This window comes from Somniosus microcephalus, chromosome 8 (assembly GCF_052327205.1).
Source record: "Somniosus microcephalus isolate GS21.2 chromosome 8, FLI_Smic_1.0, whole genome shotgun sequence".
In the NCBI taxonomy this organism is placed as follows: domain Eukaryota; kingdom Metazoa; phylum Chordata; class Chondrichthyes; order Squaliformes; family Somniosidae; genus Somniosus; species Somniosus microcephalus.
In genome coordinates, this window is record NC_140994.1 from 179,270,453 (window position 1) to 179,283,974 (window position 13,522).

General features: G+C 47.7%; 1 protein-coding gene across 4 annotated transcripts in view; it reads left to right on the top strand.

Moving 5' to 3' along the window:
* Positions 1 to 13,522, top strand: part of slu7 (SLU7 homolog, splicing factor) — a 72,137-nt gene that overhangs the window by 6,271 nt on the left and 52,344 nt on the right. For 2 of the 4 annotated variants that reach the window (XM_085995402.1, XM_085995401.1), the window contains one exon: positions 13,028 to 13,240. In XM_085995402.1, coding sequence (XP_085851528.1) covers positions 13,068 to 13,240 — 173 coding nt within the window. In that variant the 5' untranslated portion in view covers positions 13,028 to 13,067. Of the gene's footprint in view, positions 1 to 5,313; positions 5,430 to 13,027; positions 13,241 to 13,522 lie in introns of those variants that run through there. The other 2 variants (XM_085995403.1, XM_085995404.1) reach the window with 2 other exon arrangements.

The window sequence follows — 13,522 nt, forward strand, 5'->3', positions numbered from 1 at the left end:
CCATCTTGGACGACAGCCGGGACGCAGCAGGCCCCCGACACCGCCTCATCTGATACCCGCAGCGACACACCGACCCCTACGCTGGCATCCGTTACACTGGACCAAGCGAGACCGCACCAACTGGCCAGTTCCACAATGGACATTAAGGTAAATGGTCACGATACAATCTGCCTTTTTGACTCTGGGAGCACGGAGAGCTTCATCCACCCCGACACGGTGCGGCGTTGCTCTCTCCCAGTCCTGCCTGCACAACAGCGGATTTCTATGGCCTCCGAGTCCCAGTCGGCGGACATCGGCGGCTACTGCGTGGTGACACTCGTAGTAGACGGGACCGTGTACGATCATTTTAAACTTCTGGTCCTGCCTGACCTCTGCGCTGCCGTCCTGCTGGGGTTAGATTTTCAGTGCCACCTTAAAAGTGTTACGATGGCGTACGGTGGACCCCTACCCCCACTCACAGTCCGCAGCCAGCAGCTTCCAAATTGCCCGCCGCGCACCAGGTGCAACCTCTCCACACTCAGAGTCACCCCCCCACCACTGTTTGCTAACCTCACCCCCGACTGTAAGCCCATCGCCACAAAGAGCAGGCGATACAGTGCCGGGGACAGGGTTTTCATTAAAACCGAAGTGGAGCGGCTCCTGAAAGAAGGGATTATTGAGGGCAGCACCAGCCCCTGGCGAGCCCAGGTTGTGGTCGTTAAGACCGGCGAGAAGCAGCGCCTGGTCATCGACTACAACCAGACAATAAATCGCTACACCCTGCTGGACGCCTACCCACTCCCCCGTATAGCTGATATGGTCAACCAGATCGCGCAGTACCGCGTCTTCTCGACCATTGACCTGAAATCAGCGTACCACCAGCTCCCCATCCGCCCTGAGGACCGCCAGTACACTGCCTTTGAGGCAAACGGCCGCCTCTATCACTTCCTTAGGGTTCCCTTTGGCGTCACCAATGGGGTCTCCGTCTTCCAAAGGGAGATGGACCGGATGGTAGATCAAAATGCGTTGCAGGCCACTTTCCCATATCTGGACAATGTGACCATCTGCGGCCGTGACTTGCAGGACCATGACGCAAACCTCGAAAAATTCCTCCGCACCGCCCAACTCCTAAACCTGACATATAACAAGGAGAAGTGCATATTCCGCACAAACCGCCTCGCCATCCTTGGCTGTGTTGTGGAACACGGAGTCATCGGCCCCGACCCCGACCGGATGCGTCCCCTTATGGAACTTCCACTGCCCCACTGCCTCAAGGCCCTGAAGAGGTGCCTAGGGTTTTTCTCCTATTACGCCCAGTGGGTCCCCTACTATGCGGACAAGGCCCGTCCGCTGATCAAGTCCACCTCTTTTCCCTTGACGGCAGAGGCCCGCTTAGCCTTCCACCGTATCAAGGAGGACATTGCCAAAGCCACCATGCACGCAGTGGACGAATCCATCCCCTTCCAGGTGGAAAGCGACGCGTCCGACTTTGCCCTGGCCGCTACCCTCAATCAGGCGGGGAGACCCGTGGCCTTCTTTTCACGAACCCTCCAAGGCCCGGAGACCAGACACTCCGCTGTTGAGAAGGAGGCCCAGGCGATTGTGGAGGCTGTGCGTCATTGGAGGCACTACCTGGCCAGAAAACGATTTACCCTGCTCACTGACCAGCGTTCAGTTGCTTTTATGTTTAACAACAAGCAGAGGGGCAAAATCAAAAATGACAAGATCTTGAGGTGGAGAATCGAACTTTCCACCTACAACTACGAGATCTTGTACCGGCCCGGGAAGCTAAATGAACCCCCGGATGCGCTATCGCGTGGCACCTGCGCCAGCGCGCAGATCGATAGACTACGGGTCCTCCACAATGACCTCTGCCACCCGGGGGTCACCAGGTTCTTCCACCTCATCAAGGCCCGCAACCTGCCTTACTCTATTGAGGAGGTCAGGACCATGACCAGGAACTGCCAAGTCTGCGCTGAGTGCAAACCGCACTTTTATAGACCAGACAGGGCCCACCTGATAAAAGCCACTCGCCCCTTCGAGCGCCTGAGCGTCGATTTTAAATGGCCTCTCCCCTCCTCCGACCGCAATGTGTACTTCCTCAATATTATTGATGAGTACTCCCGTTTCCCGTTCGCCTTCCCCTGCCCGGACATGACCAGTGCCACGGTCATTAAATGTCTGAACAACCTCTTCACCCTGTTCGGCTTCCCCAGCTATATCCATAGCAACCGGGGCTCAGCTCATCGTTTATGAGCGACGAACTCCGTCAGTACCTGCTAACTAGGGGTATTGCCACAAGCAGGACCACCAGTTACAACCCCCGGGGGAACGGACAGGTGGAAAGAGAAAATGCGACAGTTTGGAAGGCCGTCCTGCTAGCCTTAAAGTCTAGGGGCCTTCCAACCTCCCGCTGGCAGGATGTGCTCCCCGATGCGCTCCACTCTATTCGGTCACTGCTCTGCACTGCCACTAACGCCACCCCTCATGAGAAAATGTTTGTCTTCCCAAGGAAGTCCACATCGGGGACATCGCTACCGCCATGGCTGACGTCCCCAGGGCCGGTCCTACTGAGAAGACACGTGAGGACCCATAAAACGGACCCCCTAGTCGAGAGGGTCGACCTCCTCCACGCCAACCCCCAGTATGCTTACATCGCATACCCGGACGGGCGGGAGGACACAGTCTCCATAAGAGACCTTGCACCCTCGGGGACCGCAGTAACCCACTACCCACTACCACCCCCCCCCCCCCCCCCCCCCCACGATCCGATATCCAGCCCCAGCAGACGGCAGGCCTGGGCCCCGCGACCCGCTCGACATCTACGAGGACGACACGCCTGTGCCACAGCCTACGCTGGACTCGACGCTGGAAGCTTCACTACCCCTGCCGTCGCCACGCCGATCACAGCGGCAGACAAGACCTCCGGAGAGACTCCAATACACTAACTTTTAATACACTTCACCCCGCCGGACTCAATTTTAAACAAGGGGTGAATGTGGTAAACCACTGTTTGTATTCCTGTTTGTCCTGTTTGTATTCCACTGTGTACATGCCTGGACATGCCTCGGCTGACTCCTCCCACAGGTCCTAGTATAAAGGTGACTGCTCCCCAGCCCTTTGTATCCTGGGCCTGTCGACCACTCGAGGCAGACCTCCATTCTGTTGTTAATAAAAGCCTTTAGTTACTCTTCTAACTCTCGGTCTTTTATGAGTAATTGATAGCGCATCAGTATCTAATCTCTCGCGGAACGTAAGAAATAGGAGCAGGAGTAGGCCATAAGGCCCCTCGAGCCTGCTCCGCCATTCAATAAGATCATGGCTGATCATCGACCTCAACTCCACTTTCCCGCCCGATCTCCATATCCCTTGATTCCCCTGGAGTCCAAAAATCTATCTATCTCAGCCTTGAATATACTCAAAGACTCAGCATCCACAGCCCTCTGGAACAGAGAATTCCAAGGATTCACAACCCTGTGAGTGAAGAAATTCCTCCTTATCTCGGTCTTAAATGGCAAACCCTTATTCTGAGACTATGCCCCCTAGTTCTAGACACTCCAATCTGGGGAAACAACCTCTCAGCATCTACCCTGTCAATCCCCTTCAGAATCTTGTATGTTTCAATGAGATCACCTCTCATTCTTCTAAACTCCAGAGAGTATAGGCCCATTCTACACAATCTCTCATCATAGGACAGCCCTCTCACCCCAGGAATCATCTAGTGAACCTTTGTTGCACCGCCTCCAAGGCAAGTATATCCTTCCTTAGATGATGAGACCAAAGCTCTGCACAGTACTCCAGGTGTGGTCTCACCAAGGCCCTGTACAATTGTAGCAAGACTTCCTTACTCCTATACTCCAACCCCCTTGCAATAAAGGCCAACATGCGATTTGCCTTCCTTGTTGCTTGCTGTACCTGCATGCTAGCTTTCTGTGTTTCTTGCACGAGGACACCCAAATCTCTCTGAACACCAACATTTGAAAGTTTCTCACCATTTAAAAAATATTGTTTCTCTATTTTTCCTACCAAAGCGAATAACCTCACATTTCCCTACATTATATTCCATCTGCCACCTTACTGCCCACTCACTTAGTCTATCTATATCCCTTTGCAGACTCTGTGTTCTCCTCACTGCTTACTGTCCCACCTAGCTTTGTATTGTCAGCAAACTTGGATACATTACACTCGGTCCCTTCATCTTGGTCATTAATATAGATTGTAAATAGCTGAGGCCCCAACATTGATCCTTGCGGTTCCCCACTAGTTACAGCCTGCCAACCTGAAAAAGACCCGTTTATCCCTACTCTCTGTTTTCTGTCCATTAACCAATCCTCTATCCATGCTATTATTACCCCCAACCTCATGAGCCCTGATCTTGTGTAATAACCTTTTATGTGGCACCTTATCGAACGCCTTTTGGAAATCCAAATATACTACACCCACTGGTTCCCCTTTATCTACCCTGCTAGATACATCCTCAAAAAACTCTCCTAAATTTGTCAAACACGATTTCCCTTTCATAAAACCATGTTGATTCTGCCTAATGATACGATTCTCTAAGTGTCCTGATGCCACTTCCTTAACAATGGATTCCAGCATTTTCCTGACAACTGATGTCAGGCTAACTGGCCTGTAGTTCCCTGTTTTCTCTCTCCCTCCTTTCTTGAATAGCGGTGTTACATTTGCGACCTTCCAATCCGCTGGGACCGTTCTAGAATCTAGGGAATTTTGGAAGATCAAAACCAATGCATCCACTATCTCTTCAGCCACACCTGATGCCATTCATGCCCCATTAGTCTGTTTCTCTGTCCACCTCGCCCAATTACTGTAAGGCATTAACATAGAGATAGGAACAGGAGTAGGCCATTCGGCCCTTCGAGCCTGCTCCGCCATTCAATGAGATCATGGCTGATCTTCGTCTGAGATCATAGCTGATCTTACCAGTTCAGTACCCCGTCCCCGCCTTTTCTCCGTAACCCTTAATCCCCTTAGCCTTCAGAAATATATCCAATTCTCTCTTGAAAATATTTATTGAATTAGCCTTCACAGCCCTCTGTGGCAGGGAATTCCACAGGCTCACCACTCTTTGAGTGAAGAAATTCTTCCTCATCTCTGTTTTAAATGATTTGCCCGCTATTTTTAGACTGTGGCCCCTGGTTCTGTGCTCCCCGGCCATTGGAAACATTCTCTCTGAATTCAGCCTGTCCAGGCCTGCCATAATTTTATATGTTTCGATGAGATCCCCTCTCAATCTTCTAAACTCCAGTGAGTACAAGCCCAAACTATTTAATCTCTCTTCGTAGGTCATTCCCGCCATTCCAGGTATCAGCCTGGTGAATCGCCGTTGCACTCTTTCCATGGCAAGAACATCCTTCCGCAGATGGGGCGACCAAAACTGTACACAATACTCCAGATGCGGTCTCACCAGCACCTTGTACAGCTGTAGTAAGGTATTCCTATTCCTATACTCGAACCCCCTTGATATGAAGGCCAACATACCATTTGCCTTCTTAATCGCCTGTTGCACCTGCATGCTCTCCTTCAGTGACTGGTGCACAAGAACACCCAGGTCCCTCTGCACTTCCCCATCTCCCAATCTATTGCCATTTAGATAATAATCTACCCTCCTGTTTTTACCCCCAAAGTGGATAACCTCGCATTTATCCACATTATAGTGCATCTGCCACGTATCCGCCCATTCCCCCAACCTGTCCAAATCGCACTGTAGCCTCCTGACATCCTCATCAGAGCCCACCCCTCCTCCTAGTTTAGTGTCGTCAGCGAATTTGGAAATATTGCATCCAATTCCCTGATCCAGATCATTTATATATATTGTGAACAGCTGGGGCCCCAGGACAGATCCTTGCGGCACCCCGCTGGTCACTGCCTGCCACTCCGAAAACGAGCCGTTTATTCCAACTCTCTGTTTTCTATCCGCCAGCCAGTTCTCTATCCACGTTAATACTTTGCCCCCAATTCCATGAGCCTTAATTTTGCATGATAATCTTTTGTGTGGAACCTTATCGAAGGCTTTCTGGAAGTCAAGGTACACCACATCCACTGGCTCTCCCCCATCTATTTTACCAGTTACTTCCTCAAAAAATTCCAGCAGATTAGTCAAACACGATTTACCCTTTGTAAATCCATGTTGACTCTGTCCGATCCTTTCCCCATTTGTCAAGTGCTCCGCTATTTTATCCTTAATAATGGACTCTAGCATTTTGCCCACAACCGATGTAAGGCTTACTGGTCTATAATTCCCTGCTTTCTCTCTACCCCCCTTTTTAAATATTGGGGTAACATTAGCTACCCTCCAATCCACGGGTACTGTTCCCGAGTCAATGGAGTTCCGGAAGATGATCCTTAGAGCATCTGCTATCTCCAGGGCCACCTCCTTAAGTACCCTAGGATGTAGTTTATCAGGCCCTGGGGATTTGTCGGCCTTCAGTCCCCTCAACTTACCCAACACCATATCCCTAGAGATACTAATTTCTGTCAGCTCCTCCCTCTCATTAGTCCCTATGTTTGCCGATATTCCTGGGAGGTTATTTGTGTCCTCCTTTGTGAATACAGAACCAAAGTATGAGTTTAATTGGTCTGCCATTTCCTTATTCTCCATTATATATTCTCCCGAATCGGACTGCAAGGGACCGACTTGGGATTTTACCAGTCTTTTCCTCCTGATATACCGATAAAAGCTTTTGCAGTCTGTCTTTATGTTTGCTGCAAGTTTACTTTCGTATTCTATTTTCCCCTTCCTGATTAATCCCTTTGTCCTCTTTTGCTGTATCCTGTACTGCCCCCAATCTGGTGCTTTTTTTTGCCAGTTGATATGCCCTTTTTTTTGATTTTATGCTGTCCCTAATTTCCCTCGTTATCCACGGTTGAGTCACCTTTTTAGGTTTATTTTTATGCCAAACCGGTATAAACATGTTCTGGAATTCTTCCATTCTATCTTTGAATGCTTGCCATTGTCTCTCCACTGTCAATCCCCCCAGAAACACCACCCAATCAATCTTGCCCAATTCCCGTCTCAGACCCTCGTAATTCCCTTTATTTAAGTTCTGGACCTTAGTCTCTGATTCAATTTCCTCACTCTCCATCTCGACTGAGAGCTCGATCATATTATGATCGCTCTGACCCAAGGGGCCTCGTACAAGAAGATTGCTGATAAGTCCCTTCTCATTGCACAATACCCAGTCTAAAATGGCCTGATCTCGAGTCGGCTCCTCGACATATTGGTCCAGATAACCGTCCCGAAAACATTCCAGGAATTCCTCCTCCTCAGAATTTTTACTAATTTGGGTAGTCCAATCAATATGTAAATTAAAGTCACCCATGATGACAGCTGTGCTCTTATCGCACGCTTCTCTAATTTCCCTTTTTATGCCTTCCCTCACCTCCATATTACTATTTGGAGGCCTATATATCACACCCACTAACGTTTTCCTCCCCTTGCTATTTCTCATTTCTACCCATACAGATTCCGTTTCATCCGAGTTAATATCCTTCCTTTCCATTGCATTAATCCCCTCCTTTACCAGCAATGCTACCCCACCTCCCCTACCTTTTTGCCGATCCTTCCTAAATATTGTATATCCCTGGATGTTAAGTTCCCAGCCTTGCCCACCCTGCAGCCACGTTTCTGTAATCCCAATCAAATCATACTTGTTTACCTCTATTTCCACAACTAATTCATCCACCTTGTTCCTAATGCTTCTAGCATTAAGATACAAAGCCTTCAGGCTTGCTTTTTTCACACTCTCATTATGAATTAGTTTGGCCCTTTGTGTTTCTCTCCTTTGCTTATTGCTTCTCACCTTTCTACCATCTATTTCTGACTTCATATGACTTCCCTCTTTTCCACTACCTAGGTTCCCATCCCCCTGCCAAATTAGTTTAAATCCTCCCGAACCGCCCTAGAAAATATTACCCCGAGGACATCGGCTCCCTCACAGTTCAGGTGTAGACCGTCCCCTTGGTACAGGTCACTCCTCCCCAAGAACTGGTTCCAATGCCTCAAGAATTTAAATCCCTCTCCCTTGCACCACTGCTCAAGCCACGTATTTAGCTTATCTATCTTACTCTCTCTAAACTTATTAGCTCGTGGCACTGGTAGCAATCCAGAGATTACTACCTTTGAGGTCCTACTTTTCAATTTAGCTCCTAACTCCCTAAATTCAGCTTGTAGGACCTCCTCCCTCTTTTTACCTACATCGTTGGTACCTACATGTACCACGACAACTGGCTGATCCCCCTCCCCCTTCAGAATGCTCTGCACCCGCTCCGAGACATCCTTGACCCTTGCACCAGGGAGGCAACATACCATCTTGGAGTCTCGGTCTCGGCCACAGAAACTCCTATCTATCCCCCTTACAATTGAGTCCCCTATCACTATAGCCCTATCCCTCTTTTTCCCGCCCTTCTGTGCAGCAGAGCCAGTCATGGTGCCCTGAACCTGGCTGCTGGTGCCTTCCCCTGATAAGTCATCTCCCCCAACAGTACCCAAAACGGTAAACCTGTTTTGGAGGGAGATGACCGCAGGTGACTCCTGCACTACCTTCCTGCCTTTACCCTGCCTTTTGGTCACCCATTTACTGTCTGAGCTAGCCTTTACCTGCGGTGTGACCAACTCACTGAATGTGCTATCCACAACATCCTCAGCATCGCGTATGCTCCAGAGTGAGTCCATTCGCAGCTCCAGCGCCGCCATGCGGTCCGCTAGGAGCTGCAGCTGGACACACTTCCTGCACACATAGTTGTCAGGGACAGTGTCCCTGATTTCCCACATGGCACAGGAGGAGCATGACACGGGTCTGAGCTGCCCTTCCATGACTTAACCCTTACAAGACCTTTTTATTTACTACGATTTAGCTTAATTATTGAATTCTACTTAGAATAAGTTTGTGAAAGTACTCACCAACCAGTCACCTACCTGTTTTCTGGTGTTGTATTTTCACTGCCGCCTCCTGTCCTGGAACCTTTTCCACCTAGGTTAGGCTCCTGAAATAAAATAAATTGAACCTACCTTTTCAACTTCCCCTAACCCCTAAAAGGTTAGAGGAGGTGGAAGGGTGGGAGACACTACACTGTAGTGTTTCGGGTTTAGCAACAGCTCCACCTATATAAGAGTTACTGGCCTCCTGCTCTCCCGACTGCACCAGCTGCTCCCTGGTGACGTCACACACTGATTACTATTTACCCCTCTCCTCTGCTGTTGATTTGGTATGCCTCGCAACTGCCGCCGGTTTTTAAGCCGGGCTCCTCCTCGCTGCTCTCTGCTGCTCCGAGTGCTCTCGGGCCTCGCTGGTCGTGGGTTTTTATACCCGGCTGCTCCGAGTGCTCTCGGGCCTCGCTGGTCGTGGGTTTTTATACCCGGCTGCTCCACCTCTGCTCCCGCTGCTCCGAGTGCTCTCGGGCCTCGCTGGTCGTGGGTTTTTATACCCGGCTGCTCCTCCTCTGCTCCCGCTGCTCCGAGTGCTCTCGGGCCTCGCTGGTCGTGGGTTTTTATACCCGGCTGCTCCTCCTCTGCTCCGAGTGCTCTCGGGCCTCGCTGGTCGTGGGTTTTTATACCCGGCTGCTCCGAGTGCTCTCGGGCCTCGCTGGTCGTGGGTTTTTATACCCGGCTGCTCCTCCTCTGCTCCGAGTGCTCTCGGGCCTCGCTGGTCGTGGGTTTTTATACCCGGCTGCTCCGAGTGCTCTCGGGCCTCGCTGGTCGTGAGTTTTTATACCCGGCTGCTCCTCCTCTGCTCCCGCTGCTCCGAGTGCTCTCGGGCCTCGCTGGTCGTGGGTTTTTATACCCGGCTGCTCCGAGTGCTCTCGGGCCTCGCTGGTCGTGGGTTTTTATACCCGGCTGCTCCTCCTCTGCTCCCGCTGCTCCGAGTGCTCTCGGGCCTCGCTGGTCGTGGGTTTTTATACCCGGCTGCTCCTCCTCTGCTCCGAGTGCTCTCGGGCCTCGCTGGTCGTGGGTTTTTATACCCGGCTGCTCCTCCTCTGCTCCCGCTGCTCCGAGTGCTCTCGGGCCTCGCTGGTCGTGGGTTTTTATACCCGGCTGCTCCTCCTCTGCTCCCGCTGCTCCGAGTGCTCTCGGGCCTCGCTGGTCGTGGGTTTTTATACCCGGCTGCTCCTCCTCTGCTCCGAGTGCTCTCGGGCCTCGCTGGTCGTGGGTTTTTATACCCGGCTGCTCCGAGTGCTCTCGGGCCTCGCTGGTCGTGGGTTTTTATACCCGGCTGCTCCTCCTCTGCTCCCGCTGCTCCGAGTGCCAGGGGATGGAAAATATTTAATTTTTTTCCCCTTGCGCCTCTGTAGTGCCTTGGGATGTTTTTCTATGTTAATAATGCTATCTCCTAGGAGCTTTCCTTAACTTGCTGTGAAAGAAAAAGCAGGAGACAGCACCCGCTTCCGGATACAGGATAAGCAGAGACATTGAGTTGGAGGGAATGCTAGGATAGCGTGAGCAGGAGAGAGAAGTGTGTTGAATTGGAACCCATGGGCATTTTATTTCCTTTTCCTGCCTATATTTGGGTCAAAAACCTTGATTAGGGCATCCCAGTAGGAAGCACTGAACAGTGATTGAAAAATGTAAATAGCTTTACTGTCTTGTATAAAGGTGATCAAGATAACCAGTACATCAAAAACTAGTAACACAGTATGAATCGACCTTCTTTTGAAGGTTTATTTTAATCAGACTGTACTAAAAATGATAACTACAGTATTGGTTTGATCTGGTGGTTCTGTGTGCGGCTGTTTTCTACCTGTGAAGGTACTGTGCCGACTGGTGAGCATCAATCCACATCTAATTATTTGGTTTGATGAGTTTTTCTGCATATTCTCATCCTTGCTGCATGAGTGATTCTGTTACCTCTGGAGTACCATTTAGCTTTTGCAGTGGGTACTGAATTGGTTATTAAAACTGTATGTGGCAAATAACTTTGGCTAATTAGTAGAAAAAAAAATGGGATGTTGTTTCTGACAGGTAATGAAAACAAGTACAATAAATCAGCTTTGTTCCTGGTGCTGTTAGCATATATTGTTAGCAGATGGTGCAGGACAGAACCCTGGAGCTGGGGATTCTTGCAGTGTTTTACAGGGGAAGTGAGTAAAGTGGGGAATGGTGCTTCCACCACAGTAGAAGTGGGGAACAATTGGCAGTACTATAAGTTCACGGGATGAGGAGAGTTTATAAGCCTTAATGAAATGTTGCAGATATTTGGTCATGCGATGTACAGTTGATTCTAGATAAGTTATTTGATAATTACTGCATTACATGGCAGTCACATGTTAAGGAGGATCAGATGACTCATCACTTACATCTTGAGGGGCTTTTCAACGTCATTTGGTTCCCTCTGCTGTTGCCTAATCGCACTCCTACGTATTTTGCTCTGGATAATGATACAAAATTAAAACATTTGGAGGAACAAAAAAATGGATGTGTATGAGTTAATGGAGCCAAGCAGTAACTGAAGTGTTGATTGATATGAATGTGGGTATCTGGAGTACAGTTCTAATTTCATGAGTGAGGAAAGCTGCATAACTCATGAGGGAATTATGAAGATCAAATGGTAAAAATAGAATTGTTTCTGTATATAACACGTCAGAGCTATTCATAGCTTGCTTCAAAGTAATTGCTCTGTTCCTTTTTAGCTACTGTGCATCCAAGCTTGCTGCTTCTAAGTATTTTGATTTTGCCTCAGTAAATTATGTGTCGGAGTACATTTCAAGCCTGTCATCAAATACTTTAAATGATAATGGTGCCCATTGAGTATTCTGTTTTATCGGGGGAGGGGAAAGTGGAGAGGGGTTCAAATGATATTGGTGCAGTTACCCTATGCGCTATCAGGAAAGTCCTTTTTCAGTTCATAGAACTAAAAGATTAGTGAAAGAATACTGTTTAAAAATTAGGTGCGAGTGGATGTTAACATTAGAAATAGAACATCTATGTTAATTTGCTTTTAATCTTTTATAGAAAACCTGTTGCAAGTGTACACATTTATCTTAGAAACTGATTTGTGTGTTTACTAGGATTAAAATGTATTTGTTCTTTTCAGAAGGTGAATGTTAATTTTCAATTATCTGCAGATCAACTTTCATTTAAGGGCCTGCTACTCCATGGACTATTTATATTACTCTTAATTTCTGTTGTTTTCAAATTCTTTATGTATTTTTCCATGACTCATGCGTCACTCCCCAGCTTTACTCAGCTGGCATTCAGAACAACTTCATTTCCTATTGTCAATCAAGGTCAGAAGAACATGTTCCATCTCTAGGTTACAACAAACACTGAATCTTCGTTCAGATTTATTTGTTCACCAATATTTACAGTGTGCTTGTTTGAGTGACAGCAAGAGCTGTCACCACCAGCTGGACAAAGAGAAAGCAGGCTAGCTCAGTGTGAGTGGGTTCTTACTCCAGAATAAATGATTACAATGGTCTTGTCTTGCAGATTCATCTGAAAAGTACAACCTTGTAAAAATTGTTATTTGTAAGTGAAATATTTTTGCAAACTTGTGATGAGATGACTGATCTCCTGATTGGAGCTGTTTTCTCTGCAAATGCAATATATTTATTTAAACTGTCCCACTTGTTGAACGGAAGTGAGACTAAGTGAAATACATTATTTCACGTGAAGCCTCAAAGGCAATAAAGATGGCAATTCCAATTGGAAGAACAACCACCTCATGGTAAGTTTGGAAAATTAAAAAAATTACTACTATATAAACCATCAAGTAACATAAACCCCTTGGTTGAATTAGTTCCTGACAATCACTTCCAGATATCCACTGTTTTATTTAGTTATTTAGAATCAATCAAATTGTGTAGTTTTTCTTATTGCATTTGTCCATTTTATGCTGGCAATGATAATGTACAGGTCAGCAGTCAGTGCTGAGTATTTCTTTGCTGCAGAAAAATATCCACACAAGGGCATTAACAGTTTGGGGACTTGTCCTTCCAGTTGAAATAGCCATTTTTAGTTGAAATTGGTAAAGTAGTGTTAGAAACCCCAAATTGGAGTTACTTCAGCAATGATAAATATGGTGTTTCTTCGCAGTTCACAGATTAAGATCAGAAAATCCTAAAATCAAGACAATATGGAATCTGGAACTGTGCAGAGCATGAACCCTGCTGCTCCTGAGGAATCTGCTGGTGTGTTGGGCTTAGATGAACCAAAAAAGATGACCAGAGAGGACTGGAGGAAGAAAAAAGAATTAGAAGAGCAGAGAAAGCTTGGTAATGCTCCAGCTGAAGTTGACGAAGAAGGAAAGTGAGTACCATTTAAATTTTAAATCTTTACTTTTTATTTAGTCAGCTGCTTTGCTCTCAGAGGGTGAAACATACTGAAGAATTGGAGATGGAGAATGTTTGCAAACAGGTAGATGTTGATATATGGCTGATGACTGCTCTTCCTGTTCACATGCCTTGGTCACTACTATGTGAATATTTTTTATTCGATGCCTTGTGTAGAGTTGCATTATTGGTGATTCAGTACTAAGTTCGTACAACTATTTTATTTTTAAAGAACAAACTGTAAGGTTAATATTCATAG